The following is a 15365-nucleotide window of genomic DNA, read 5'->3' as shown; positions in this document are numbered from 1 at the left end:
GTTTCAGAGGCTGACCAAGCAGGAATTCTGGCAGCTGGTGCACCAGAGCTATGGCTCTGAGCTGGGCCTGAACAGCGAGGAGATGGAGAGCTTCCACTCATCGTCTGAGGACAACGGGCAGTCTCGGTAAGGAGAGGCTGTACAGCCTATTGAAACACCTGGGGAGAAGCAGTGTCCTCTTTCTTAGAAGCTCTGTTTCTAAAGAGCTGCTGTAGCCTTACCAGAGAGGTTGAGACTGTAGTAAAAGGATGTAAAGGTATGAACTTAGACTGCACAGACTGTGTGTAAAAACTGTGGATTTTCTGAAATAGTAGCAGTGCAGCTGAGGCCCCTTAGAAGAGGAGAGAGGAAGACCCTGTTGTCCCTGATATGCTGGGGACCAACATAGGGTAGCTTAAATAGCAGCCTTTTCAGATGATGGTGCCTAGTCAGCACCTGTATGCTCTTCAACAGTTTGAAAGGTTTGAATAGAATGGAGCTATATTATGGTTAAGATACTTTTTTCTTCACCTCCTCTGTGGAGACTAAATACTTGTTTTGCCTTGTTCTCCTGATATCTGAGGTCTTATCTTATTTTTGTATTGCCCTCAGCTTGAATTAAGAAACATAAATAATAATATAATAATCTGGAATAATTATAATAATAAAGATGTGGTTTTTTGAAAGACCTGCCTTGATTTTTTTTTGAGCAAATGTGAACTGATTTATGACCCGCCAGTGTCAGTCTAATAACAGCGCTTTACATATCTCTGTGTAAATAAGAATGACTCTACAAAAGTGAGCAATGTAATTTGTCTCTTCAATCCTGTGTTCTCTGAGTATGTTTGTGAGAAGAGGGTCTTGAGTTCATTACAGGCTTCAAAAGATGTTCTATTAAATATTTTTTCTGATTTTTTGTTTTGTTTGTTTGATTAGTTTGGATCTTTTTTTTAAATTTACTTGGGTTTTTTTTTTTTTTGTTTTCTTGTTTGTTTTGAGTTTTTCCTGTTTAGTCACAACTTTGCAACTTCCTAACAAGCAATGCCGGAAAAAAATTATTTTCTGACACTTTCTTAAAACATTTTTTTTCAAAATTAGTTATAAGCTGTATCTGTTTCCACATTTCCCTCGGCACTCACTTTCTTGGTTTTATTAACCTTATGATCAGAAGCTGAATCTTCTGAGAGGTGGCTGGAATGAAGAAAATGGCTTGATATTAATGAGCTGTATATGGGAAGAATGACTTGGTAGTTCATAATGTTATCTGAACAACCATGTTTTCAATGCAAAAATCACATGAGACGCTTATCTCCAAAGATATCTTCTTTTTGGTTTGGACAGATCCAGCGTTTGTGATGATTCTGGAGAAAGGGATGAAAAACTACCCAAAATGATTGGTTTAGTTCGTGAACCCACGCTTCAAACAGAAGTAGAGTCACTCAACAGACACATGTTGCCAGGAGTAAGTGCTGACATAGCCTTTCTTGCTGTTTGTAGCTGATAAGCATATGTGCTCAACTTGTATATCTGGAAATATAGGATGAATGGAGATGTAACTTCCAAAGAAGTCTTTGAGAAGTTAAGAATGTTTGTTAAATTTGAGAATGAACAAAATTCTGTGGAAGAGAATATTGTTGGTGTGAGCTTCAGCAGTGCTCTGTCACTAATTCTCTGCACAGCCTGGCTACAACGCTGCGTCTTATGCACTGGTCTGTTTTTTGTTTTTCCTTTAAAAACAAAATTTACTGGTTTTTCTTACCCAGTTCCAAAGGGGACCATATTTGTGTTTTATCTAAGTGCTTTTTGAAAGTAATGCCTTTTTCACTTCCATCGCTTTCTTGCTTGTACTATTTGTCATTTAAAAAGATAGCTCCTCTTATATTACTGTCTTTCCTATACATAAGGCTTATTAAAGGGTAGTTGCACTTTGTCATTCTTGCCTTCAAAGGTCAGCTAGTTTGCTGTTGTGACTATATGAAACCTTTTTTTAATGCTTCAGAAGGAAGGGGAAATCCCCCACACTTGCTATAATAAGGATGAATTTTACCTTGATGCCTTGGGTTTGTGCAGCTGAACAAGCATGCATGCCTCACTCATGATCATTCATGTTGTATGAGTTTGTGAATGTGTTTGGCTGGTGTGAACAGCAGGTGCATTAGTAGCGATATCTGAGATGGGCACAGCATCTAGCACAGTTACTGCGGCTCCTGTGTGCAGCTGTACTCCTAAAAAATTGCACGTGTTGTCTCTTGCTTATTAGATATCCCAAAGATCTTGGAAAAGAAAATAAACCACTAATGCACTTTTTATATGCTTCACTAGGGCTGGGTACTTAATTGCCAGTTTTGCTTTGGAGAATTTGGGGAAGGAAGAAAGAAAGGAGATTATTTTAATAGTTTTTACTACCCTGTAAAATCTTCTGGCTTTTGCCACTTGCTAAAGCTGATCTGGAGGTTAAGTAGGATTTAAATAGTTCTGCCAAAATCCAAGTTAATGGCTAGAGACTCATATCCAGCAAACAACACTGGTGTTTCTCAGATGTTAAAAGCTTAGCTGCTTCAATGATGGGTATTCCTCATGGAAACCCTAGCAGTATAAAACAAGATTTTTGGAGAGTTGTAAGGGAGGCCTGAGACGACCGGGAATGCTGCTGGAATTTGGGCTGTTTGGGATAACTAAAAATCTACACAGGTAGCCTTAGTTTGTAAGTCTTACTTATGCAAGAACAAGCCATTTAAAAATAATTGCTGTGCCTGGAAAAGCCACGCCCCGAGATGTCTCTTGCAGGTGCTAAATCTAATTGTGCATCTTGGTAAGGAAGAATGCCTGGGGATTTGGTCTGTAAAAATGGCAGGATTCTGCCTTGAATAAACTGCCTCTGAAAAGTCATTTAATTATAGTGTAAAAGTGTGCTCTTGATAAATGTGTTACTGTTGCAGGGTAGCTAAAATGCACAACGATTTTGTGTAGCTGTATGTTGTCACATCCATACTCTCTCCACAGTGCCAGGATTACAGCATATTTTGTAGAACCACAAGGGCAGTAGGAGGAGGCAGTAGTGCTTAGAATGCATTTATCAAATGCCATCGCAGTGATGACACAAAGCACACGTAACCACCTTCCAAAGACTGGAGGGAGACAGGCTTAAACTCCCCTTTACTGCTCTGATAGACAGAGTAAGTCCCAAACCTCTCATAAGAGGAAGATCTGAATAGTGGAGGTGTTTGTACTTGGCCCATCTTGAAAAAAATACTGTTAATGGCTGGCTGTGGTAGATTGAGGAAAATGTGTGGAGCACCAGTCATGGCTCATCTGCCTCTCAGTACATGTGAATGTGGGAGCCACCTTGTTGCCTGTTTTTGCAACCATTATCTTCCTTCCACCCCTTGTAGGGAGGCCTTCCGGTCCCAGATCTTGCTTTTCACAGGCTGAAAACAAAAAAAGCCTTGGCACAGAGCTTAGCAGTACTGGACTAGCTCAGGAGATAAATGTACAATAGGGAATAAATTATACGTCTTTAATTCCAGCTGACAGATCTTAAAATCTTTACTCTTTAGTGTGAAAAAAACCCAAACAAATGCAAACTAACCCAAAACCCCATGAAATCTCTGTCAATCTCTATCAGTTATTACAAAAGCCCCAGCTTTAATCTCTTCTTTCATGACATCATGAAAAGATTTTTTTTTCTAGGAGCTGTTGCTTTTGTCTTCTGATATGGGCATGGCTTTCCTGCTCTGGTCATGGCATAGTGGGCTGCTCTTACACTGCTGGTGGGAACCCCACTTCATTAGATCCCTGATTGTTGTCAAAATGCTATGAGAGTCCATTGGGTTTGTGCTGGATCAGTGTGTCAATTTTTATGCTGTTCTGTCACAGCTAGTCCTTTTGGACTCCATCTGTACTGTTGTATCAACATTGAATGTTGGTTCTGTCCTAGATCCTGTTATGTGACTGAGTATAACTTACATGGCAGCTTCTCTGCCATGTAACTTCTCTGCCATGTAACTGATCTGTTTTTCTGATTCAATCTTCCTTTTTAATTTTTTGACCCTGAAGGAGTACTTTTGTCTGCTTATACTGCAGTCAGATTTATGCCTGTCTCTGTTTTCCAGCCACCCACCTCCTAATAGCCCTTGGTTGCACAAAAAAAAAAATCAGGTTTTATTTTGAAAAAAACGCAAGAAGTACAGGAGATACATGATGACTGTTTAAGCAGTGGTTGCTTTTGCTTTCTTGAGTCAATGCTGAATAATCTTGAGGGGGATGATGGTGTTGCAGATGAATCAGAGCAGCTCAGTTGAGGAGGCCTGATCATATTTACTGTGGTCCATGCACTGTTCTTCCAGGGGCTGTGCTGCTCTTGATCACAGACGTTCCATTGGTGGCAGTGAGACCTTGATGAGAGTTTTAGAATGAAAACTGATTCAAAGCTGGTAGCCAAGCTTTTTGGATGCTGTTTTGAGATACATAAACTTGTCCATATATTTTCCCTGGAGATTTACTTAGTGAAGTATGCAATGGCATATATGCTTAGCTGACAGTTCTTGTTTAAGGTAAAGAGCTGCATCATTGATTCAGTGACTGATTATTCAGAGGGATTTCCTTCCTGCTTATATATTGGAGATGGCAAATTATACTCCATTGCTTTGTTTGTGAGAAGTAGCATTTTATAGGTCGGATGGCTCTAGACCATATTTTAAAACTTCTTTTATCAAAGGGTGATGGCATCCTACAAAATAATAACTTTGCAAGTATGTAGTTGGGCTAATCTAATCTTGCTGATAGAGAAAGGCACTGTGCCTCTTTCATTGTGCATCCCCTCTGGGTTGTTGGACCCTTGCTAAACTGTTTGGAAAATGCTAACCAGATGAATACAAAATTAAATCTGTGATAGGTTAATGAATTTATAAATGCTAATGTCAAAGCAGGGAAGGGGCCCAAACTGTGCAGATGGGTGCAAGGAGACTGTTCCATTTAAGGGTGTTTTTGGTACCAACATTGCATACAAGTAAGTCTGTTCCTTATTACCAGGGTTTAGTAAAATATTTAAATAAAGGGAAAAGAGGTAGGCTGGGGCACAGGAACAGGGGGGAAATTAGCACTTGACCTTGGAGTAATTGAGCAGATAGAACTTGTGGCTTACTTTGTATGGCTGTCCTTTTTTAAAGTAACTTTTTTTTTCTTTTTAATGGTCTCTGATTACTGATATTTTTTCTCCTCTTGATTGTTTCAGGTGGAGGAGTCCCCAAGTGAGAAGCAAATAAAGAGTCCTCCTCCATCTTCAGAAAGAACACCTGCTAAGCTAGTTAGGAGCAGGTCTTTAGAAAAGTCCTTGGACCTTAATGAGAATGAAAATCTTCCAGAGAAGAGCAGTGCTTCAGATAGTGAAGAAGGTAAATCTCTTAACAGTTAGGATCTGTAAGACAACATGACTTTGGTGTTCGATCTCACTTGTGGAGAAAGTTAGAGAACTTTCTGATCTTATGGAACTTGTTTGCTTATTTGTTTTATGGAATTGCAGCAAAACCATTTTTTTACCGTAGTTTCTGGGGGGAAAAAAAGTTGCTGGGTGTTCAGAATGAAAACAAAGAAATTGTGATTTTTTTTCTCTCTTTTGGTGGGTTGAGAGTTTCCAGTAGTTTAAACTAAAAGTTTCTTGACAATTGGGTGGTGTCAGTTTCAAAGATGTTTCTTTACTTTGTTTTCATTTCTTGGAAACTGAGGGGAAACATTTCAGGCTGTTCTTAGGTTTCTGAAAGATTCCCCCAACCCCCTTCTTTACGCTTAAACTTTCTTAAGGCTTATGGACTTCATTGTTACTGATGAAGTAAGCTGAGGAACTTTCTGAAAGCCCTGAGAAGACAACTTCCCAGCTTTCAGGAGAGTATTGTGCATATTCTGAATCTGAAGATGAAAAACCTTAATGGATGTCTTGCAGAGGATTACACTCTGTGCAAACAGTATCTTAATGGATCCTAATACAGCAGCCTTATAAGTAATATCTAATAATTACCCAGTACAAGATAGAAGAAACTCGGGTACCTGAGTCTGCTGAGGTCTATGGGTGCTTGTCCTGTGGTCCTACAGTAGCCCCTGACAAGTTCTCACTTTGTGGTGAGATTTTCACTTACCCTGGGGAGGTTTTCTGTGCCAATGAGCTGTAGTTGTTCAGACAGCTTACTGAACTTTGGTGGATATTCTGTGGTATCTGAATCTTGGGTTCTGTAAATGCCTTTAAAGTGAAGTGTGCACAACCTCTATTGGTTTCAAGCTTATATGGTGGTGAGAAAACCCCAATAGTACTACTGTGCTCAGTAGCAGCTGTATATTTCTTTCATGTGCAAAGAGAACTTACTTCATCACTTGTTGGCAGGAATAGAACAGTTTAGTTAATTTAGGCCAGTCCCTAATCTCCCTGAGAAATTTTGTCATTTCAGAGTTGACAACTCTGTTGTCAAGTTGTTTGAAGGTGTCATTATGGGGAGATTGTTGAGGTGTCCAGGAAAACTTTCAGAGTTATGGATGGAGTTGGCTGCCTTCAAGTTGTGATTTTTGCCTGGAGATATGCTTATATTCAATTAACTTCGCTAATGCTCCCCCATACTGCTTCTGTGTTGGCTTGAGTTCAGATGCAACTCAATGCATGTCAGCCATGATCATTTTTGTGACTATATACCTACTTGAACAGGCTGTTTATGCCATACTCCTACACACTTAACAAGCTTCACAAATTAATTTACTGTTTCCTAGGTGTATCTTTTAGAGCAGCAGAAAGTTTTGGCCTTTTGATGTTTCAGCTATTTTGCAGCTTTCCTATCTTCTTACTACTGCATCTCTCTTCTGTCTCTGGATTTTATTTTTTATGGCAAAGGTCTCCAGTGAAACCGATTAAAAAGAAGTCCTGTTGTCTTTCCTGCAGCTAATTGCCTAAACTATAGCAGTAAATAGTCCCTGTCATGCCTGCTTTAATGATGTTGAATAAATAAAGCATATTAAACTGGAGATGTCTCTTTAATAAAAAGACAGCTGACTTCATGCTGCTTTTCTTATTTCTCTTCCCTTCCCCAAGACTAGTCTTCTAGTCTTTTTTTTTTATTCAGAGCAGGATTTTCTAGACTCACAACATTAATCTTTTCTCTCAGAATCTTCACGCTTAGAATTTTTTTCTTCTGTTTCTCTGTCTGTTTTCTGTTGCAGTTGCCCCACACTCTTTCAAGGTGAATTCCTTCATGCAAACGAAACTAGCTTTCCTACATGGCAAAGGTTTACCCATGCGATTAATTTCTCTTGTGTCCTCTGGCTCATACTCAGGCTGCCCATGGAGGTGTCCTGGCAAATAAGGTGAGGGGCAAGCTCAAGACTGTTGTTCTCCACAACATTAATTCCCTTGTCCTAAGCAGTTCTCACCTTAGGGGGGGAGGTGGGGGGGGGGGCGGTGTCTGCGTCCCACTGTGCACCACTGGCCTATTGACCTGCATCTTGGTGTTTTTGTCCACTTTCATAAATCAGAATATAAATCCTGAGCCATGACAAACTTTTGGCTAAGCTAAACATTAATATCTGTGGCCTTAATTCTGAATTTCAGAAAACAGATTTTAGTTCAAGCATAAAATACATGTTTCCAACACAGGGCCAAGAGATCTTTATAATTTCCTCGAGACTCTGTAGTATATAGGATAGTTTGGTTGTTTTCAATGACCACGTTCAGCAACATGAAATACTTCAAAGAAAGAAGGGGGAGGCAGGATATTGGAAAAACAGTATTTTCAGCTAGAAGGCTCTACTGTATACAGGGGCATCACATATTTCTGTTCTCCTTGTGTAACATGACAGACTTACTGTGTTGCTTCTGTGTGTGCTAATAACTGCCTTAAATGTGTGATCTGCAGGAGAGCATAACTGTCTGCACCGTGGTGCTGTAAGATGCTGTAAGAAGCAGAGGCTTGACTGCTTGCAGATAGTGGTATATAAGGTATACAGTGTTTGAAATACAGGATAGTTGAAATTAGGTTCAGCCCTGTGTTAGTTGTCCCCCACCCACCCCCTCCCCCCAAAATTTTGGATATGCAGTGTATGTAAGGAAGAGTAGCCCAGTTACCTTACTGGCATTTTAACCAAAATACTGAAAGGATATATTTTGTTGAAAAAAAATATTTACTTTGGTGTTTGGAGGATGTATGTTTGAGTCACCTGAAGGCAAAAGGTTGTGAGGATTTTTTTATCTTGTGAACTGGAAAAAGCTAGCATTGTGACAATACTTACTTAGTAGCTCCCCAAGATAATTCTGTACTTAAAGTATAGGAGAATTCTCTGAAAATGGTTGGTACTGCACATACAGTCTTTAAATAGATGATGTCTGGAACATGTTCACTTCTAGGAATTGGTTCTATTCACTTGATTTCAGGTGTATTTGGTTAAAAGCTTCTACCTACATATCTTTCATGCAGCGTGTAATTTTTTTCCCCATCCCCAGTGGTATAGAAATGTTCAACAGTGCCAAGATTTGCATATATACTTTTTAAAAATGCTGATCCTCCCCCAACTCTGTGGAGTTGAAAAATCAACCTTCCTACTAATTTGTTTGATAGCCTCTGCTCTTATCGGTTCAGCTTTCTTAATTTGCTTGTGGTATGTGTTTAGCTTCTTGCTGTTGGGTGTTGATAAGAATTTTAATAACAGTGTTTCTCTTACTGCCCCTTCCTCCCCCATTTTCTGTCTTTTTTTTTTTTTCACTGCAGATGTCTTTAAACCCCTGCCATCCCTGCTGCATAATGTTATTATATTCAAACATTATTTCACAGCTTGCCTTGCAGTGATGAAAATGACCTTATGAAGTGCAAGGCAGTGGTGGGGGAGGGAATAGACTTGCTGTTGTTAGGCTGAACCAGGGTAATATGTTCACTTCTGTATTTTTGGGTTCCTAGGGATCCTTACCTAAAGTCAGAATAATCTCATGTTCTTTTAGCAGACAGCTCCAGTTCAGCTATAAATGTATTCAGGTTAAGAGACTTAGTGTTGATAATTGTATGCTGCTGAGGGGTTAGAGCAACACTGAAAGCGAAGGAGTTAGACTGATATCTCTGTATTTGCACAAAACATTTTGTTAATAAAGAGCATTCCAAGCCACGTCTAAGGTAAAATGCTTCATATTGCCCTACTGTTGTGAAAATCAAAGGCAGATACAAGTTTACCTGTGTGAGTTAAAACAAATGAAATAGTAGACAAACATGGGTCTTCGCTTGTACCAGAGACGAGTGGTTAAAGCTGCCTGTTCTGTTCAAATTGCAAGTGTATAAAGTGGATGCTTATTCATTGCTGTACTACTGTTTGTGCTCACTGCTTCATCTAGGATTTCTACAAATAAATTTTGAGAAGCCCAGATGGAAGTGATTTGAAGCTCTTGGTCTGTCCTGCTACTTGGTTCCACAGATATGGAACTCACAGCATTTATACATATATGCACCTTCCAGACCCGTTGTCCAAAAGGTTTACAGTTTTTTCTGGAGAACAGCTGTTTGAATCCTAGCATCTAAAGCAGCTGATGGGCCTGATACGTAAACCCAGGTTTAACTTGGATTTTCTGAAAATTACTGCTGCATGTGCTAACAACATTTAAAAAAAAAACAAAACCTTTGTTTCTTCCAAGAGCTGACAAGGATTGTAAGTAAAAAACATATTTCTCAATAGGTGCTCATGCACTTGACACTTCATTGACTGTTCCTTATTAGAGACATGATCATATAGAGATAATGTAGGTAAATTAACTTATGGGAAGTTTTGTATAGACCCATGGGTGCTCTTTCTTCAGACTCACTAGAAAGAGGACAGGCTCAGACTAATAGAGCTTGGTAGCAAGATCTGCACCTTAAGGTGATAAAGCATGGGCTTTGCACCTATGACAAGTTGCCCTGGCTTACCAAATTACCTTGCATCAGCAGAAAAATAGTAGCTGTCCTCAGGCATTTCAGGTGAACATGAAGTTGAGTTGTTTAGTTCATGCTCACTGGGGCAGAGGTAACTTGTGTTATCTTGTGTTTGCTAAGACATACACAAATAGCTGACAAAGCTGATCTGATGCTTATCTGGTGGCTTGATCATGTGTCTGGGTCTTTATTTATTTTTTTTTAAGTGGTAGCAGATTCCTTGAGCATGTCGATGTTCAGCTGTGTAACACTCAACCTCAGTAACTAGGTTTGAATTGCCTGGTATCTGATGCCATGCTAACTGATGCTCAGTAGGCGGAGGGGATGTCAGCATCAATATCTGAAACTTCCTGTCCCTTAGCAAAGGAGAGTGTACTCTGAGAGGAGAGATCTGTAATGTTGAGGTCTTGTTAAAGGAGGTCAAACTTAGAGTTCACTTGTCCTGCCTTTTGTTAGATTCAGCTGGGAGAGGAAGTACAGTGAGCATAAGCTGAAAACTCAGGCTGAATTTCTGGCTTCCTGCAGAATGTTTCAGCGCAGCAAAATTCATATTCTATATGTAATGACTGCATATTGACTGGTTAAATAGGCCTCTTGAAATGTGTGTTTGCTTTGTGTCCCATCTCATAATTGTGTGGAATTACAATTGCATAAGCAGAACACGGCATGGAGAGGAAGTCAATCTCTTGTGCAAGCACAAAAACACGGCACTCACGCTTCGCTTTTCGGGTCTTACTTTGAAACCTGATGAGATCAAGGAGAGGTTTTTGGAGGCAGATGTTCTAACGGGCTTCTAGCAGGCTAGGAGCAGCACTGGAGAGGAAGTCTGCTCAGTCAGAACTAGTTTTTGTTGGGGACTGCTGTGGTTTTTCAGTTGGTGCATTTGCCTTATTGATATTGACTGCTACCAAGCCAGTAATGTTTTAAGTGCTGTAACCTTAGCCTGCAGGCAGCTTGTGAACTGCAGCATGATATTCAGGCTACCTTTGCATTCATGGCTGGCAATGACCTTTCCTAGCCCTGAGCATTCATTTTTTCAGTTGAAAGGTTGGCCATCCTGGTTTGTGTCTGTCTGATGCAAGATTTGCTTTTGGGCTTCTTGTTTCATTTTAGTGATGTGTGGCAGCTAGGGGGGTTTGTTTGTCTTGCTGGTAATTACAGTTTAGGATTGACTTGTTTCTAAAGCATAAGCAGATTGAGTCGGGATTGGCACAGGGAGCTGCTTGCCCTTCAGGATTATAATTCTCTCCTTATCTCTTGCAAGCGTGGCTGAGACAACCACAAAGCTGAGTCATGCCAGCAACCACCAAGAAGCAGAAATAGCAAAGATCAGTGCTGCAGCCACAGAATGCCACTGAGGTGCTCGGTGGCTTTGAAATAGGTGATGGCATTTGAAGTTCTTCATACAATTTTGGGGATTGCAAAATGGAGCAGGGTATCCCTTGTGTTCCTGTTCAATAGGTATGGAGGGAAGAACTGTGAGGGAGTCTGCTCAGTCCTTTACTCTGTGGACGTTACCAGTATTACAAATGTTAAAAGCAGAATTCTGGAACCAGCCGCAAGATGAAAACTGCTATGGTTTTACTGTCCTTCTTGCTTGTTTTTTGTACAATAGACACACATATTAGTGAAAATTATGTTAACTTTGCCTTTCCCCAGTTATCCCCAATTTATTCAGTAGAATACTGTAGGCAAATTTAAAGGGATGGTACCTTTTTCTGTTAATATATCAGTTTGCACAGAGAAGTAGTGGTAGTGGTGTTTATTTGAAAATCAGCTCTGGACTTCGTTCCTGAAGACAACCTACCTACCAAATCATTTACTGCTATCCTTACTGGATTTCTGAGAGTGAGAAACAAATGCTGATGCAAGCTTGGGAAGGATTTAAACTATAATAATGCTTAGAATGCTATAAAGGTTCTTCATAATACTGTTCTTAACCTGATCTCTCTGTCTTTCTTAGCAGTGAAGGAGACTGTCTCTGACAATGATCTCTATGGGAGACTTTTTATAAACAGAGTTTTCCACATCACTGCAGACAAGATGTTTGAAATCCTTTTCACCAATTCTCACTTCATGCAGAGGTTTCTTAATTCCAGGAGTATAGTAGGTAATAAACTCTTCTCCCTTCTGTCTGTTACAAGCTAGCCTGAAAATTTTTGCTTCTGAGAATTGCTAAATAGGGCTAACTTTAATTTTAAATTTATTATTGCTTTAAAATAATCTTTCAGCTTTAAAGTTGTTTTTTTTAAGTTTCATTATGAGAGAGGATATTTAAAGCTAGACTGTTGTTTCCCTAGGGATGTACATTTTGGAGTAAAAACCTAATTTCAGTGCACCACAAAGCAGCGCCTTAATGCCTGAATTTCGAGCAGGTTATTAAGTTGATGCATTCTGTGGGGTATTTCTGATTACATTGTGTCCCAGAAATAGTGAAATTTGTACGGCTGGTACACAGGCAAAAATCATTGCATCCTCAAAAACGATACTCACAGGCTTTAATTTTCTGGATGAGTAAATTTTATTCACTGAGACTGTAAGAACAGAAAATTAAGTCAAAAAGGGTGATATTTATTCAGTGTCAGCTTGGAAGGCAAAGTGGCAAAAGCTTTTGATAACGCTAAGTGAATCTATTCAACTTTAAGCAAATGGGAAATGACATATTTTCATTTAATTGCTTACTCTTTTCTCCATCCTCAAGTCTCTTTCAGTAGATTCAGGCTCAGCTATTCAGAGCCTCACTTTGGTTTATTAGCAGACTGTGGGTATGGTTTTTCTTGGAAAATCCCCACAAGTATTTAGAATTAGATTTCTGTCTTTCCCCCTACTCCTGTTCTCGAGCTGTTAAGACAGGATAAGGAAGAGATAATGCCCTTCAAATAATTTTTATGTGAGATTTTGCATAACTTCTCATCTAGATGCTGTATCAACCCCTTGGAATAGAGACGCCAATGGCAATCAGTTGAGGACTTTGACGTACACTGTAACAATTAACAATCCACTCTGTGGGAAGTTCACAACTGCAACTGAAAAACAGGTATTGTGTGCATGTGTGTGTCTGCCTGGTGCCCTTTAAAGCAAGGGACAGGTCAGCTCTGTGGTCTGTCAGAGTTCTGACTGTGGATTAAAGTTCAGTGAACTGAATGTGCATCTGCGGTTTAAACAGATCATCTCTGAGGGTGGCTTGCTGTCTCTCTCACCATTACAGACACAAATTATTGAGATAGGCTTTCTACCTTTACAGATGGCTGTAAACACCCACAAAACTTGTGGGGAAAGGTATGAACATCTCTTAGGAACTGAGGGGTGAAAATGTGCAGTTAAAGGCTTTCAGTGTCAACGTCTGGGCTCCCCAGTATGAGAGGTTAACAAAGAGCCTAACAAAGGGCCACTAAGATGATGAAGGGACTGGAGCATCCAATGTCAGAAATGGCTGAGAGCTAGAAATGTTCAGCCCAAAGAAGACTCAGGGGCATCTTAAAATTTATAGAAAGTATCTGGAGGGAGGGTGCAAAAAATTCTGAGTCAGGCCCTCAACATCAAAGGCCACAGATTTCACTGGTGCCCAGTGACAGGATCAGAGGTGATGGACACAAACTAAAACACAGATGATTCCTTCTGAACATGAGGAAAAACTTCTTCACTGTGAGGGTGACTGAGCAGTGGAACAGGTTGTCCATAGAGGTTGTGGTACCTCCTTCTTTGGAGGTATTGGAAAGCCACCTGGACATGGTCCTGGGCAACCAGCTCTAGATAGTCCTGCCTGAGTTCTTTGACAAGACAAGCACCAGAGGTGCCTTCTAATCTCAATCCTTCTGTAGTTTTGCTTTGGGAAAGGTCTCAAAGAGCAGCTGTGGTCATCAGGTAGTGGCCAGCCTTGCATCTGGTACTTGAGGTGGCAGTGGGGAAGTCCTGCTGCTGCCAGTGTTGGCTCTAGCAGGAGGCATCTTCTCTTTTCCCACCCCACCTATACTTATTATTCTTAACTGATTATTATAGTGGTTCTTCAGGCCTTCTGTCTCCTTGAGTTCACTTGGAGTTGGTTGATCCAGCCAAAGGAACTCGGGCTGAAAGGGGGTGGAGGAAATTTGTGTACCATTGTATACCTTCTTAATTTTATTTTCTTTTATGATAGATCCTGCATAAGCAGAGCCAGAAAGGTCAGTCTTATCAGGTGGATGCTGAGGTTCTGACCCATGATGTCCCCTACCATGATTATTTCTATACTGTGAACAGATACTATATTAGCCGCACATCCAGTCACAAGTGCCGGTTACGGTGAGTCTGGGTGGTGCACGGGGGAGGGCAGAAGCCAAGGCAGGGATGTTCCAAGTTGATGATTACTTAAAGATCCACCAGCAGCACAGAGAATGCTGGGTTCTCTTCAGAAAAATAAGCTTGGTTTCTTTCTTGTCACACGTATGCTGTGCTTGGATCTCATTAATATGGTGAGAAATTAACTGAGATGTTGACTCTGAGGTACAGAGGTACTCATCTCCAAGACTGAGCTGGGGTCCTGACCTGTCATATGTTTTTGAGTGCAGTGGTGTGAGTGGGAAAAATAGGAAAAAAATTGAGATGTTTTATTAGAAGGTTTCCCAGACATTCTTGCTAAGGGCCTGCAGACAAGAGTGCCTTCACAGGAATGTGAAGGGAAGATGGAATGTACTTAATTTTGCAAGGAAGGGCACTCAAGTGAACTCTGTCTAGATATGGAATTTCCTCTCCCATTTGTTGAAAACATTGGAAGTGATGCTGTCTTTAGTAAGAGCTTTTGTCTCAAACGTAATCAGTTAAGTTAACCTCAGGAAAGGTTAGCGAGCCTGGATTCTATTCTTGCTAAGCTCAGGCTATAAAACTACTGAAAACTCCCTCTCTACTGGGAGAAGAAGGGAAGGAAGGTCTTTGAAAGACTGCTTTGGATTTTTTTGAGTGAATTACTGTTCTTCTTTGAGACCTAGACTTGTTTTTTTCTGAGACATACAACAGCCCTAGGATACAAACAAAAACCTAGGTTTACATGGTGCACAAAGCATACATGTATAGCACAGAAGTCACATGGTGATGTTACAGCTGGCCTTACTAAACTCTACTTAAAATGGCTCAGAATCTCTATTGAAAGGAGTTATTTTGTTACACCATATCCAGTGGGCTTACGTTGATTTGGAAGATTACTTAAAAAGTTGAAAAACGTGTATTTTAGGATGGTCAGTGTTCTTGACTGAAATAAAGGACTTTGTCCTATATGAATAGCTTTGGGACTCACTCAGTTGTTAGAAGTAGCCCTCTGAAGGATTCTAGTCCAATTAATTTTTATTCTGGAAGCAGTATTGATTAGCTTGACCTGAGGAATGCACGGTAGGAATGTAATTTTCCCCTCTGTTACGTTCACAGAAAGACAGATTTTAATTTCTGTCTACTCAGGGTAGGATGTGAGCACTTGATGTATCAGCTGTGATAAAG

General features: G+C 40.2%; 1 protein-coding gene across 4 annotated transcripts in view; it reads left to right on the top strand.

Annotated features, from left to right (window-relative positions):
* The window catches only part of GRAMD1C (GRAM domain containing 1C), a 51425-nt gene that overhangs the window by 29790 nt on the left and 6270 nt on the right, over window positions 1-15365 (top strand). For 3 of the 4 annotated variants that reach the window (XR_015771968.1, XM_005523916.3, XM_088051924.1), the window contains 6 exons: window positions 8-126; window positions 1321-1441; window positions 5213-5372; window positions 11866-12012; window positions 12821-12939; window positions 14038-14180. Coding sequence is in view for 3 of the 4 variants with exons in the window: in XM_005523916.3 (XP_005523973.3) it covers window positions 8-126; window positions 1321-1441; window positions 5213-5372; window positions 11866-12012; window positions 12821-12939; window positions 14038-14180 (809 nt within the window). In the remaining variant the exon portion in view is untranslated. The remainder of the gene's footprint in view (window positions 1-7; window positions 127-1320; window positions 1442-5212; window positions 5373-11865; window positions 12013-12820; window positions 12940-14037; window positions 14181-15365) is intronic. The other variant, XM_088051923.1, reaches the window with a different exon arrangement.

Source organism: Pseudopodoces humilis, chromosome 2 (assembly GCF_049639895.1).
Source record: "Pseudopodoces humilis isolate 2021_Gansu_Grassland_sample_001 chromosome 2, ASM4963989v1, whole genome shotgun sequence".
In the NCBI taxonomy this organism is placed as follows: Eukaryota; Metazoa; Chordata; class Aves; order Passeriformes; family Paridae; genus Pseudopodoces; species Pseudopodoces humilis.
Note: the sequence above shows the minus strand (reverse complement) of the source record. Positions and strands in the feature narration are given on the sequence as shown.